This window comes from Vulpes lagopus, chromosome 9, assembly GCF_018345385.1.
Source record: "Vulpes lagopus strain Blue_001 chromosome 9, ASM1834538v1, whole genome shotgun sequence".
NCBI lineage: Eukaryota > Metazoa > Chordata > Mammalia > Carnivora > Canidae > Vulpes > Vulpes lagopus.
In genome coordinates this window covers 60,631,384-60,645,704 of record NC_054832.1, presented here as the reverse complement: position 1 = coordinate 60,645,704, position 14,321 = coordinate 60,631,384, and the positions used below count along the sequence as shown (strand labels likewise).

The following is a 14,321-nucleotide window of genomic DNA, read 5'->3' as shown; positions in this document are numbered from 1 at the left end:
TCTGCAGTTTTCCTCTTTGTTCAATTTTGCACTTCTGTCATTTCATATTTAATATCTGATTTCATTAAGATATGCTCTCTTTAAATTCTTCCATGGAAACAACAACAAAAAGAGATTAACTTTCATAGAGCTAACACTATGAATCACTGCAAAAAGATGTTAACATTAAGAGACGAGAGGGATCCCTGGGTGGCGCAGCGGTTTGGCGCCTGCCTTTGGCCCGGGGCGCGATCCTGGAGACCCGGGATCGAATCCCACGTCGGGCTCCCGGTGCATGGAGCCTGCTTCTCCCTCCGCCTGTGTCTCTGCCTCTCTCTCTCTCTCTGTGACTATCATAAATAAATAAAAAATTAAAAAAAAAAAAAAAGAAAAAAAAAAAAAGAGACGAGAGAAAATGGGATGGGTTATAGCAGTCTATCTCTGGAATTTGAATTATTTTTTCTACCTCAATAAAAGAGCTTTTTATTCTCTCATACACTTCTATGTCTACATAAAAGCTTTCATGGTTTTCTAGTCACTCTAATTTTATACAAAAGTTTGAAAGTAGTTCTTCATAATCTCAGCTAGCTTTGATATCAAGATGGATGTTGAAGAGGCAATAATACAGAACTGGGGAACGTTTTTCTGTCTAGATCTTAGTGTATAGTAAAAGAAGTCATGGCATCATGGCAGTACTTAGTAATACAAGGATGAGAGCATAATGTTCTTTCTGTGAATGCTGAAAGGAGCCCCAAACCCAGGGCTAAGATATTAAACCATTAAAATAAATTTAGCCCATCCTACCTCTCACTGACACAAAGAAAATCAATTAACCAATCAATAGCTGGGTGCCACTTATCTAACCAGCATACTACATATAGTTAATACAAGCACTGTGATATTAAAGTGCTTAAAAACTATCACAGTTGGGGAAATAAAACTTACAAACAAGAATTAAAGAACTATACTCAGTACCACTTAATAGATACTAAATAAGCAATTCAGTCAATAAAAGCAATAGTAGTTTAGGGAAAGGAAAACAATTAGGAAAAATTCACAAATATGAAAAAACTTGAGTGTGGCTTACAGGATGAGTAGTTTGGGAAAAGGTACAGAGAATGATTTGTAAGTAAGGGAAACTGCATTAGGAAAAGCATAGAAATGACAATGAGCTTGGCATATGTGCAACAATATATGCTACCAACTTGTCTAATGCAAATACTGGCTGAGAACTGGAGATAAAGTGGGATCAGATGAGCTCATATCATGGAGGGCCTTAAATTTTTCACAAAATAGAGGAATTTAAACTCTACCATATGTGCACCACTGTACACTCTTTAGAAAAAAGATGAAATAGTGTTAATTGGTTGATCTATATGGCAGCGCTAGGTGGGACACTGGAGGAAAAAAGATGAAATAGTGTTAATTGGTTGATCTATATGGCAGCGCTAGGTGGGACACTGGAGGGCGAGAGATCAGAAAGACCAGGAGGGGATGACTATAACTACCCAGTTGGAGGATGTGAATATTAGAACTAATGTGACAGCAACATGGGAAAAAAGACATTCAGAGAAAAATTGACAAGGCACAGAAATCAGGGTAGTATGGAAGATAAAGGAGATAGAAATATTGCAAATACAATAAAAATAAAACAACTGAGACTAGACCTTCTCTCTCCAGCCCCAAACTCCATTATTTTGTATCTTGGAGGCTGAAGCAAAAAATAATATGCTATTCTGGGAACTGGCATTTTATAATAAGGCTGTCTTCATTCTGGAGTGAGATGGGGAGGTTTTTTGGTATGTATTTATTTTTAATCTGAATAATTTTATCTTTCAGTAAAGAAGTAGCAGTATTATATTTCTAAGTTATGAGACCTTTGGCACATAATCTTCCAAAAAACTCACCATTATCTCAAAATAACAAATGTCATACTATAACTGTGCCAGTTTTTAAAGTTAGGTGCAAATATGAAAACACATATCCTACTCACAATAACAATGTGTATAGGTAGGATGGAGATGGGTATGCTGAAAGCAATCATATAATCATTATATTTAATAGAAGCTTATGGAGATATAACTTAATAGTATAAAATTCACCTTTTCAAAGTGTACAATTCAGTGTTTTTAAAGTATGTTCAAGGAGCTGTGTAACTATCATCACTATCTAATTTTATAATGCTTTCAAAACCCCTCAAAGAAACCCTTTACCCAACTGTAGTCACTCCCTATTCTCTCCTCCTACCAGCCCTTGGCAACCTTTATCTACTTTGTTTCTATCATATGATTATTTTAACAGGAGGAAACCCTTGGTCTTTTGTTAAAGGTCTGGATAATGAGTTAAAACATCAGTTAATGCTAATTACTGAAGCTAATACAAACCTGTAATATTTTTATAATACCTTCTAATAAAAATAATCTAATTGAATGGCATTAGAAGCAAACATTTGATTCCTAGTACCAGGAGGAAAAGTACACGGCAAAGACCCAACTTCAGCTGCAAAATAACATCCATCAGGTCACAAAATATATTTTATAAGATTTACTCAAAAACAAACCAAAACATGGGGGCAACCTGGGGCAATACAGTTCTCATGTCTAGTAAAATTCTGGCTTCTGGCCAGCCACTGCGAGTTCCGAAATTGTACTCTGATTACATCTTAAAATTCTGAAAGCAAGTTGCTGTATCTTACAGAAACCTTGTAAATGGCATTCATAATTTTGATGTGGCCTGTAAAATCACAGGTTGTTAGCATCATAAAGCAGGTGAAAAAATTTCTGCCATACTAATAATAACTAAAGTAGTAAAATGATACAGAGTAAAGAAAATAATGAAACAAAATGGAACAAGAATGCTAGTGATAAAGGATTTAGAGTATGAAGAAATACACAGGACTCCTAAGGGGAGATTCTGAAAGATATCTCTGTATAATTTCAGTGCTGAGCAACTCCAGGTCTGTATGTAGCTAGTCTAGCTTCAATAAAGTTCAGAATGAAAGTCAACAAGCTACTTCTCAAAGTATTAAAATCCTAGTGGCTACAGAGCAGGTCAAATTTCTTGATTTTCTTTATATCAACCTAATAAGTAATCTATTATACACATATTAATTATTTTGTATGGAACCTAAAACAATTTAAATTTTTCAAGAAAGATTTTATTGATTTGGCGGGGAGAGGGAAAGAAAGGGAGAGGGAGGGAGGAGGAAGGGGGTGGGGGGAAGGGAGAGAGGGAGAAAGAGGGAAGGAGAGAGGAAGAGAGCACTGAGCAGGGGGAGGGGCAAAGAGGGGAGGACAGAATCTCAAGCAGACTCGTTGAGAGTCTGAAATCAAGAGAATCAATCTCATGACCTGAGCTGAAATCAAGAGCTGGATGCTTAACTAACAGAGCCATCCAGGCACCCCTAAATTTTTAATTTAAAGAAACAGTGAAATGTCCAGTAACAGGTGAACAGATAAACCCTGGTGTAATCCTACCATGGATTACCGTTTGGCAATAAAGGAACTATTGATACTGAAACATAGGTGAATCTCAAAAACTGGATGCTGTGTGAAAGAAGCTAGACAGTGATTCTATATGCTCCCATTATACGGCATTTTAGAACAGGCAAACTTGATCTATAGTGAAATGAAGGCGATCAGTGGTTGCTGGAAGGGGAGTCATTGCAGAGAGGCACCAGGAGACCTCTTTTTGGGTTCATGAGAGTGTTCTTTATGTTGACTAGATTGGTCACAAAGTTGTTTATCAAACAGGGTACATTTTATGTATGTAAATTTAGGCTCAGTAAAGTTGATTTATGAGGAAGAAAAAGTAGGCCATAAACATTTCAAATTTTCAAATTGACCCTCATGCTAAAAGAGTTGCCAAAGCTAGTTAAGAACCTTCAGGGCAGTTTTTTAATTCACAAAATTTAATGGGTAGGTAGACAAGAGAAAGGTGTGGAAGGGGCAGCCCTGGTGGCGTAGCGGTTTAGCGTCGCCTGCAGCCCAGGGTGTGATTCTGGAGACTGGGGATCAAGTCCCAAGTCAGGCTCCTGCATGGTGCCTGCTTCTCCCTCTTCCTGTGTCTCTGCTTCTCTCTCTCTGTCTCTATGAATAAATAAATAAAATCTAAAAAAAAAAAAAAAAAGGTGCAGAAAAGTCAACTGAAAGATGATTTCCTGTGGCATACCATCCTCTAGGATGTAAGAAAGGAGAGAAGAGGGAAACCAAGTGAGGTTAAAGTGTTTTTTATAATGGGCTTCCCAGTGTTCCAAGTGTAGTCTCAAGTCCTTAAAAAAAGGCATTTAAAAATATTTAAAAACACGAATTGAATGTGTATATGTATTCCTTTTGTGAATGAATGTTCCTGACCTGTCCTTCATGTGTCCTGAACTTGTCACCACGCATGCTTTGATTCCAGTATCTCTGCTCCTGCAATGCCTTCTGTCTGGTATAGTCTCTCAGATATCTGTATAGCTTACTCACTCTCTGTAGCCACCCTAGATATAAGGTACTGCCCTTCCACCAATTTCTCTCCCCTTTTTCTTCACAGAACTTTTTTTTCATAGGACCTATCACCATCTGACCTATTATTTATTTACCATTTACCTTCTCTCCTAGAATGCAAGCTTCATGAGAGCAGAGGCTTCATTTTGTGCGCTGCCACAATCCCTTGTGCCAAGAACAGTGCTTGGATATAGTAGTCACTTAATTTGTTAAAGGGAGGAAGGAATGAATCAATCTATGTGTGTGACGGTGAGATGGAATAAAGAGAGAGGTGGTGAAGTGTCCGTACTAATTAGGTTTCAAGGACAGAGAATTGTCAATACAATGATATTTTGCCAGCACTTTAGTATATTATAGTAATTGCCTTAAAGTTATGGGAGACCTGAGATCATGTTTAGAGCGTGGACAATAACAGCAGCTGCCTCACAGGACCCATGTAAAGTGTTTAGCACAGTGCCTGGCACATAGTAAATGCTCAACAGTGGTTAGTTATTATTAGATCTGAAGCAGTAATTGTCACTACTACTACAGACAAAATTAAAACTGACTTCCATCACTGGACAAAGGGGAAAAATAAGAGGGATAAGTGATTTGAAATAGAAAATAGGACTTTTCCTTTCCTCTTTTGTTAAAATTGGGGACAGCATCAAAAGTATATTTCTAAAAGTACCACGTTAAAGTATATAAAGTATTCAGTAAACTGCTGACTGGCTTACTTGGTTCTGTAACACAAATTATTCTGAAAATATAGTTTTCCTCAAAAAGCTTAATTAATGTTTTCTATTTACCATTATTGATGCTTTTACAAATATCTGCTATGCCCCCAGTATGATCGCGGTGCCAATGAGTCACTATGATTTCCTGGATTGTTGTGTTAAATTCAGTCAGGGCCTGCTTTAAACAGCTGATGTATTCTGCAATTGCTGGTTCTCCAGTGTCAATGAGGATTCTCCTGAAAATTAAATGGACGATAATCACACAATTGGAACACAAAGTTAATATTGGCATTATTTCTCCCACAGATAATTCATATTATATTTACGAAACTGCATATATTGCTTGGCTTTCAACTTGTTTGGAAACGGGCTCTATGATATTTCGCCTTAGCTACAGTAATCTCACGGTAAGAAAAGTTCTTTGAAAAAATCTTATAGCTAAATGTAAATCTGAAATTGGCAAGTTCAAGGCACGATAATATCGAATACTTACATCGCACTTAAATATGGCACCATTCCGGGGATTTTATGTACTTTAACAACTGAATTCCTCATAGCAATTATTTAAAGTAGGTATTTCATTACTATATCCAGAAATTAAGTAACTTGCCCAAGGTTACTCTGCAAATAAATGGTAAGACTAGCATTCAAACCTGGGTATTTGGGCTCCAGAATATGTGCTTTTATCTACTCTGCCTTTGAGATCTTTTACCACATACTCAAATGTCTCATAGATATGAAAGAATTAGATTCAATGATATCCATAAAGAAACCTAGTCTTATGCACTACATACAAAACTTATCACTGAAGTTTTACATAAGCTTCCTTCCACAGGAAAATGAAAGGAGTAGGGAAGCATGGGGAAATGTCTGAGTTGCTTTATTTCTTTACCTAGATAACCCTATTAGTTATATTTTTCTGTTTGTGGTTCTGACCCTTCTTTATACTGTTTGCCCTTCTTCACTATGTTATGGAATGATGGCCTTTCTCTATAAATTTTTCCTGAATTAAAGAAATAAGGGTGACATCTTCCTCCTCAAGAACCAACTCATAAATTTTTCATTTATGAAAATTCATGCTGCTTCACAGTAATACCTCCTTAATTCAGGTTGGGGGAGAGACTGGTCTTATGAAAAGTCTCACTCATTTACTCATTAATACGTTAATAACTGTATGAATTACCTACTATGTGCCATGTCTTTCTTACAAGATAAAAAATCCTTTTTACCTTCTAGTGAAAAGCAGGAAGAGGGAGCTATGAAAACAATCAGTAACAGTGACAGATAACTAGCATTCTGCAGAAATTCAAATGGTATCTGGATGGCTATTTTATATCGGATAGTTTGTTTCCTTCACTCTATTCCCTGAGATGCACAGCCAATAAAAATAAATTGTCCTCTCAGAGAGGGTGGGGGTGAGAACAGTGGCCTTATAGTCCACAGGCTATTATCTACACCTATGTTCCATAGAGCAGTGGCTCTACTTCACAAGTACACAGAGTTATAACTGTCCCTTCTGGAAACAGGGAAACTAGATGGATATACTGGCCCATGAATGCATTAGGAGGTTTTATAGGTAGGAGATGGTTAAAAAACATTTAGGAGGCATGATCAGTAGGATTTTTTTTTTTTCCAGGCAACTGGATGTGGAAGGGAAGGGGAAAAACTGGCGATTTTGAGGTTTCTACGTGAGATGACTGATGTGTCATTAACCAAGACTATAAACACTGGAGGGAGCAAATTTGAGACAGACTTGGTTTGGGTCATGGTGAATTTTGATGACATTGCCAGCCATCTTCCCTTGCTTTTTCATAGCACTATTACCATGTGATATATATTTATATGTTTTACTTACTGCCTATCTCCACACCCTCCCACAACCTACAAATTTAAGCTCCACGAGGGCAGGAACCTGGTCTGGTTTTTCCAGAACCTAGACAGTGGCACATACTAGATAATAAATGTTTATTGGATGAATATATAAAATAGTGGCTTTATTTTTATCTGAATCATTAAAACAATCCTGAGATTTTACTCTCATTGTACAGATGAAGAAACTGAGGTCTTGACAAGTTAGACATAGATAAAATTTAGTAACTTGCCCAGCGTCACGAACTCTAGCACAGGATATATTTAAATTCACATCTTTCTAAGTGCAATGCCCATTTTCTTTAGATATGAACCTACTTCAGTAGGTTTTGATGGACAAATTTAGGTAATGGGTCCTTAACCTTTTTAATGTCTTGGGATCCTTTGGCAGTGTGGTAAAACCCATAGACTAGTCTCAGAATAATGTTTTGGAATGTATAAAATAAAACATGTAAGATTACAAAATAAATCAACTATGCTGAAATAGTTATTAAAATTAAAAAATTATTCTATAGTATTATATATGCTTCTTTATTACCATATGAAGTAACAAGAGCGGCACCAAAATTTAGAATAATCATTTCTAAATGGTGATGAATATATATACTATTTTGAGATATTTACTATGACTGCAAAATGTGATGAGAAAAAAAATCACAGGTACTGCTATTACTACTGTAGTTTGTTGCCCATATTAATAATTGAAAAAAGGATAATTTTCAGTTTGAGGTTAATAAAGGTATAATTTTTTCCCCCAGCTAAGGTCAGACTCCCTGAATTATATCCTTTGGTGGACCTTAGACTTCAGATTAAGAACTCCTGATTTTGGTAGAGGAGGAAGAAAAGAGATGACAAAATCAAGTCTGAGCTACTATGAATGAACTATTAATTGTTTGCTGATGTACCCCTAGTGTCTAGAACAGTGTTGGCACAAAATAAGCACTCAATAAATATATATTGAAAAAGTTCAGTTCAAATTCTAACTAGTGATTACCACGTATAAGATACTGTGTTACACATGAGAAAATGCTCTGCATCACTGGCCATCAGGGAAATACAAATCAAAACCACAATGAGATACCACCTCACACCAGTGAGAATGGGGAAAATTAACAAGGCAGGAAACAACAAATGTTGGAGAGGATGCGGAGAAAAGGGAACCCTCTTACACTGTTGGTGGGAATGTGAACTGGTGCAGCCACTCTGGAAAACTGTGTGGAGGTTCCTCAAAGAGTTAAAAATAGACCTGCCCTACGACCCAGGAATTGCACTGTTGGGGATTTACCCCAAAGATTCAGATGCAATGAAACGCTGGGACACCTGCACCCCGATGTTTCTAGCAGCAATGGCCACAATAGCCAAACTGTGGAAGGAGCCTCGGTGTCCATCGAAAGATGAATGGATAAAGAAGATGTGGTTTATGTATACAATGGAATATTACTCAGCCATTAGAAACGACAAATACCCACCATTTGCTTCAACGTGGATGGAACTGGAGGGTATTATGCTGAATGAAGTAAGTCAATCAGAGAAGGACAAACAGTGTACGTTCTCATTCATTTGGGGAATATAAATAATAGTGAAAGGGAATATAAAGGAAGGGAGAAGAAATGTGTGGGAAATATCAGGAAGGGAGACAGAACATAAAGACTCCTAACTCTGGGAAATGAACTAGGGGTGGTGGAAAGGGAGGAGGGCGGAGGTGGGGGTGAATGGGTGACGGGCACTGAGGGGGACACTTGACGGGATGAGCACTGGGTGTTATTCTGTATGTTGGTAAATTGAACACCAATAAAAATTAATTTATTAAAAAAAGAGATACTGTGTTACATACGTTGTAAGATGCAAATTATTAGGTATTTTCTGGGCACCTACCACAAACCCAGTGTTGTCTGGATGCTATGAGGGAAGATGTGATAATAGCTAACATTATGGTACACTTTGCATATGTTAGAATTTAAGTGCTTTTGATATGCCTTTTCATTTAAATATTACTGAATCCTCATAACATCCTTTGAGGTGGGCGCTATTCAACCTTCACTGCACAGATGAGGAATCTGAGGCCTAGAGAATCAACTGTCTTGTCTAAAGTTATAAGCTAGGATTCAGATTTAGGTAATCAGAGTACAGAGTCTTAACTCTACTGCATTAGACTTTTTCCTATTAAAAGAAGTAAACTATTTGCCCTCAAGTGAGTTACAATTTTGATAGTAAAGGTTAAAATTACAGCCTTTAGAGGTTCTTGAACAGAGGAGGAACATGGAAATACTCTTCAGAAGATCTGGCTATTATTTACCTATTCAACTATTACTGAGTACCTACATACTAGGCATCATACTAGGTTTAGTAATACTTTAGGGAAATTCACTGGCATACACAGGCTGATCAGAATGAAGGAAGACCAGTTGAAACTCTAGTTATCAGAAATCTTAAAATCACAGTACTGGAGATGAAGAGAAAATATAAACATTCATTGGGAAATATTTACTGTACTACTTGTACTGGGTACAAAAATTTGTGCTAGGAACTGAGGATACAGAAATAAGCCTTCATTAAACTTATAGCGGAGAGTGAGGAAAGACATGAAGCTTTTTACACAAAAAATCATTTTATTATCACTGAGAAAAGGACCACGAAAAGTATGGAGTACTAACACATGTATTATACTAACCTAATACAGTCTAAGGGGTCGGGACAGCTCCCTTGAGGAAATGATATTCTAACTGAACTCTACAGGATGAGTGAAGTTAGTCGGGTAAAGAAGAGTGGGGTAAGTGGGAGACACAGAGGAAAGCATGCATGAGAGCCATGAGGCTGAATGGATACAACTCATCTGGCTAGGAGGGGAGAGAGGCTGGAGATGAGGTTGAGGAGACAAGTGGAGGCTGGAATATGCAAGGCCTAAGAATTTGCATTTTTAGAATATTATTCCTACTAAATGGGGGAGAATGAATAGAAGAGGGGCAAAAATAGTTCCAGAGAAATCAGGCTTTATAAAAGCCTAAGCAAGAGTTATACTGGTGTGGATGGGGTAAAAGCAGTGGAAATAGGGCAGCCCGGGTGGCTCAGCAGTGTAGCGCCGCCTTCAGCCCAGGGTGTGATTCTGGAGAACCGGGGATTGAGTCCCACGTCAGGCTCCCTGCATGGAGCCTGCTTCTCCTTTTGCCTGTGTCTCTGCCCCCCTCTCTCTCTCTCTCTCTCTCTCTCTCTCATAAATAAATAAAATCTTAAAAAAAAAAAAAGCAGTGGAAATAGATCTTCAAAGTGGCATGGAGGTGTGTGCAGGACACAAAGAAATGGCAAGAAGCATCTGCCTTGATCAAATGTGGGGATTGTTCTGTTTACCAAGATATGGATGACAGGAAGAGGACCAGGTTTAGTGGAGAATCCCCTGAGTTCAGTTTGTGAAACACGGAGTTTCAAGTGGCTGTGTCATCCAAGTAGAGATTTAAGAAAAGCAGTGGGCTCTCCTAGCCTGAAGATCAAGTTTGAACTTTTTATCTAGACTGGAGCCATAAAGTTGGGAGCTACTAATGGATAGAAAATAGGTGATGCCAAGGAAGTAGACCAGATCACCTCAATAGGGAATATAGCATGAGAACAGGAGAGACTAATATTACATCTTGAGGAACTCACACACTTAAAGATCTGGTAAAGAGGCTGATTCTATAAAGGAGATTGTGAAAGAACAGCTTAGAGAGGTAAGAGGAAACCAGGAGAACGTGATGTTAGCAAATCAAATGATCTTCGAACTGTTTTGTGCAGAACGGGGGGATACCAACATCTGAACCTCTTACTTGGACCCAATTAATATTCATCTCTTGCCACCTGACTTCTACTTTATACAGTAGAGTTACATCATCTACACATTAACTTATTCTAGCTCAACTATATGGATTCGTCATATCTATGTCATATATGAATGATTCCACTGGCCATTCTACCCCATGAGTTTATGTGAGTGGCAGTGTAAGTGGTGTAAAGTGGGAGACCATGAATGTCTTCCCTCAGTCACTTTCAGGTTCTTTGTCTCTTAGCATAACCACTTTGCTATACTGAATGTGGTTCCAGTGTTTAAAGATACAGTGTGTATTTTTCATACAACATGGCCCCTAAACGCAAGCCAACTTCTTCATCTGGTTTTCAAACAGAACCAGCCATCTGCTTCATTGCTGGAAGAAAAGCAGGCTGCACCTAACTTATTAGGAGATAGTACACAATCTCTAACACAGCACCTCCTAAGACACTTCTTAGGGTAACTGTGAGTATGTTCAATTTTTAGAATACGTACTGATTAGCACTACCTCAACATGACACACCAAAGAGAAAAGAGAATGCCTGTGGACTTCTTGGGGTGACGGAGTCCCAGCCAAGACAGACTCTTACCCTAGACATAAGGTATTTTTTTCTGAATTCTCAATCCTCCTAGATTCTGGAGGCGGCCTAAAGCTCCTGTACCTACTTGACCCTGCCTTGTTTATTCTGAACCTAACTTTTGCTTGTCTGACTTCAGTACTTGCAGTCCCTTCATGTTGCTCCACCTAAAAATCTGATTGACTAGTAAAAAGGCAGCAGATACTTCAAATGGAAACTCAAATCATTATTAAACTGTTTTCAGAAATCAGTTATATTAACACATCTTGTAATACACAACTACATTTTATGCTCAAGGGGGAACTGCATCTTACTTTTACCTTGTACTAAGTAGGGTAAAGACCAATGCATGTAAAAACTGATGCACACTCGTGCAGCAGCGCACCACATCTCCCCACTTCTGCATAATTCACTAAAACAATGCGGGTGAACAAGAGAAGAATTCAGAAAGGTTACCCCACCTGCAAGATAAATGGGGCTATGCAATAGTCACAAAAACCCAAATCAGCTAGTTTGGCTCCTCTTTCCCGAGTCGCTAAGGGGCTCTTTCACAGACTCGAGCAATCTGCAAACAAGAAAATCCTGCCCTCTGCTGCTGAGTTAAGAAAAAGGCCTCCGCACAATTAACCGCTTTTGGAAAGTGTTAAGCTACATTCTGAGCAAAACCCTAGTGGAAGTCACAAGGTGAGCAAAGTCACATGCCCTTCCGGATTCTTAACTCCGGGCGATCCTGATTTCTCAACAGCTTAGACACTCACCCTGGCATTCCACATTAAGCAAAGTCAACTGGGTTTCAAAAACAGGAAGGGTTTCTTTTTTCCCTCCTTCTTCGTGATTTCTCCCTCATTAGCCATTTTTTAAGTCAGAGAGGTTACCCTCTGGCATCGCGGCGATTTAGGAGGGGTCCTGGGTGGGGCAGCCCGGCCGGGACTGGAGCCCGAGCCGCCGGCTGCAGAGGACGCCCGGCCCCTCGGCCCCGGCCAGCCGTGGTCCCAGCGCCCGCTCCGCGCGCCGCGCAGGCCGAGGGGTTGGTCGGCCGGGAACAGGGCCGTTTACCTGGTGCCGACCCCTACCAAGTAGGTGTTGGTGCCCTGCAGGGTCATGGGCCCCGGGTTACAGCCCAGGACGCGCACCACCCGGCCGGACAGCCGCTCGATGCGCTGCAGGACCGCGGACATGCCGACTCCCGCCGCAAGCCGAGCGCGGAACTGGCTACGTGGCCGCGGCGGGCGGCGGCGACGGGGCGGGGCCAGCGGCCGCCCGACGCAGCGCGGGCGGGGCGGGGGGGGCGGGGCCAGGCGTCACGTGACGCCGCCCGGGCTCCACAGGCGGAGGCGGAGGCGGGAGGGCGGGCGAGGGCTCGTGGCGCGTGGCGCGTGGCGCGAGGCGTCTTGAGGCGAGGTTGCGTCCCGCCGGCCGAGCGCTGCCGCCTGTCACGGAGCCTGGCGCCTTCACGGGAGTCTGTGGCCAGGTCATCCCGGCGGACGAGAGGCCTTTTGACCCGGGGAGTCTTGTGGCGGAGCACAGGGCAGCAGGTTTGGGGGTCGCTGCGGAACGCTAGACCCCGGGGGGGACGGCCGGTTGCTTTTCGGCAGTGGCGGGGCGTGGGCGTGGGCGTGGGCAGAACAGCGTTTCCTCAGCGTTTACCGCCGTGCTAACACGATCTCAGTTCATCCTCACGACGACACGAAGAGGAAGGCACTATTTTTTTGGGCCTGTCTTACAGATGAGGAAACGGAGATTGGGAGACCTGCCCAGGTGACAGCTGTGTGACCCCCCCGCCCCAGCGTCGGAAGGCCCGTTCCTAGCCGCCTGGACCCCGCGTTTGCCCCCAGCGCGTCAGATTCGAGGAGTTTGCGGCCTCCGCCTGGTGCGGCGCTCCTGTGCAGACACCGAGGTCGGCCTTGAGTTGTCTCCGCGAGGACTTTCCCACTACTAGCTACCGCTCCCTATTAAAAAAAAAAAAAAAATCGAGTTACAATTTTTACCTAGGAGGAAATGCACAGATCCTACGACCCGTTTCTTTGAATTATGATCATTGTGTGTAAGCACTTCCTCCAGAGACATCTGGGATGTATCCCCCCCCCCCCGCAGCCCGCAGCCCGCCGTCTTTTTCAAAATGAGAAATTGTTAGATGCTTGCGCTTTCTAAAACTTAGGAAACGTATTTTAACTTTTTTTTTTTTGCAGATTTTTTTTTAAAGATTTTATTTATTCATAACAGAGAGAGAGAGAGAGAGGCAGAGACACAGAGGGAGAGGCAGGCTCCATGCAGCGAGCCCGACGTGGGACTCGATCCAGAGACTCAGGATCACACTCCAGGCTGAAGGTGGTGCTAAACCACTGGGCCACCGGGGCTGTCCTTTGCAGATGTTTCTAAAGAAAATACAATTTGTACAGTATTTTACAAATCATTAGTTTTTTTTTTTTTAATGGCAAAAAAATTTAGACTTATAGCTGGCTGGACTCAGCTTAGATGATCCCAATTTTGTTGGCAACATCCAAAGCATCATAGTCAGGAGCCAGTTGAACATATACTTTCTTTTCTCCATCAGGCCTGATCAAGGTGTTGACCTTGGCCACATCAGTGTCACAGAGCTTCTTCACAGCCTGTTTGGTGCTTATTGGCCTTGACATCCACAGTGAACACAAGTGTGTTGTCTTCTATTTTCTTCTCAGTAGTCAGGGGGAACTTGATGATGGCATAGTGATCAAGCTTGTTTCTCCTGGGGGTGCTCTTTCGAGGGTATTTGGGCTGCCTTCGAAGACGCAGGGTCTTGGGTCCTCTGAGGAATGTAGGTGATGTACGGATCTTTTTTTTTGTGACTATGCACGCCTTTCAGAACTACTTTCTTAGCTTTCAAAGTCTTTGCTTTGGCTTCAGCTTTGGGAGGGGC

At 41.0% G+C, this 14,321-nt stretch overlaps 2 protein-coding genes and 1 long non-coding RNA gene across 7 annotated transcripts in view; 2 read left to right on the top strand and 1 right to left on the bottom strand.

Moving 5' to 3' along the window:
* Nucleotides 1-8,159, top strand: part of LOC121498843 — a 41,294-nt gene extending 33,135 nt beyond the window's left edge. Inside the window, exons 5-6 of one of the 2 annotated variants that reach the window (XR_005989927.1) lie at nucleotides 5,489-5,589; nucleotides 7,810-8,159. This is a non-coding gene — a long non-coding RNA (uncharacterized LOC121498843). Of the gene's footprint in view, nucleotides 1-5,488; nucleotides 6,083-7,809 lie in introns of those variants that run through there. The other variant, XR_005989926.1, reaches the window with a different exon arrangement.
* Nucleotides 1-12,658, bottom strand: part of LACTB2 (lactamase beta 2) — a 32,580-nt gene extending 19,922 nt beyond the window's left edge. The window contains exons 1-2 of the mRNA XM_041769094.1: nucleotides 12,482-12,658; nucleotides 5,255-5,418 (exon numbers count right to left, since the gene is read on the bottom strand). Coding sequence (XP_041625028.1) covers nucleotides 5,255-5,418; nucleotides 12,482-12,603 — 286 coding nt within the window. The 5' untranslated portion in view covers nucleotides 12,604-12,658. The remainder of the gene's footprint in view (nucleotides 1-5,254; nucleotides 5,419-12,481) is intronic.
* Nucleotides 12,659-12,785: 127 nt separating this feature from the next.
* The window catches only part of XKR9 (XK related 9), a 33,188-nt gene continuing 31,652 nt past the window's right edge, over nucleotides 12,786-14,321 (top strand). For 3 of the 4 annotated variants that reach the window (XM_041768485.1, XM_041768483.1, XM_041768484.1), the window contains exon 1: nucleotides 12,786-13,322. The gene's annotated coding sequence lies outside the window, so the exon portion shown is untranslated. The remainder of the gene's footprint in view (nucleotides 13,323-14,321) is intronic. The other variant, XM_041768478.1, reaches the window with a different exon arrangement.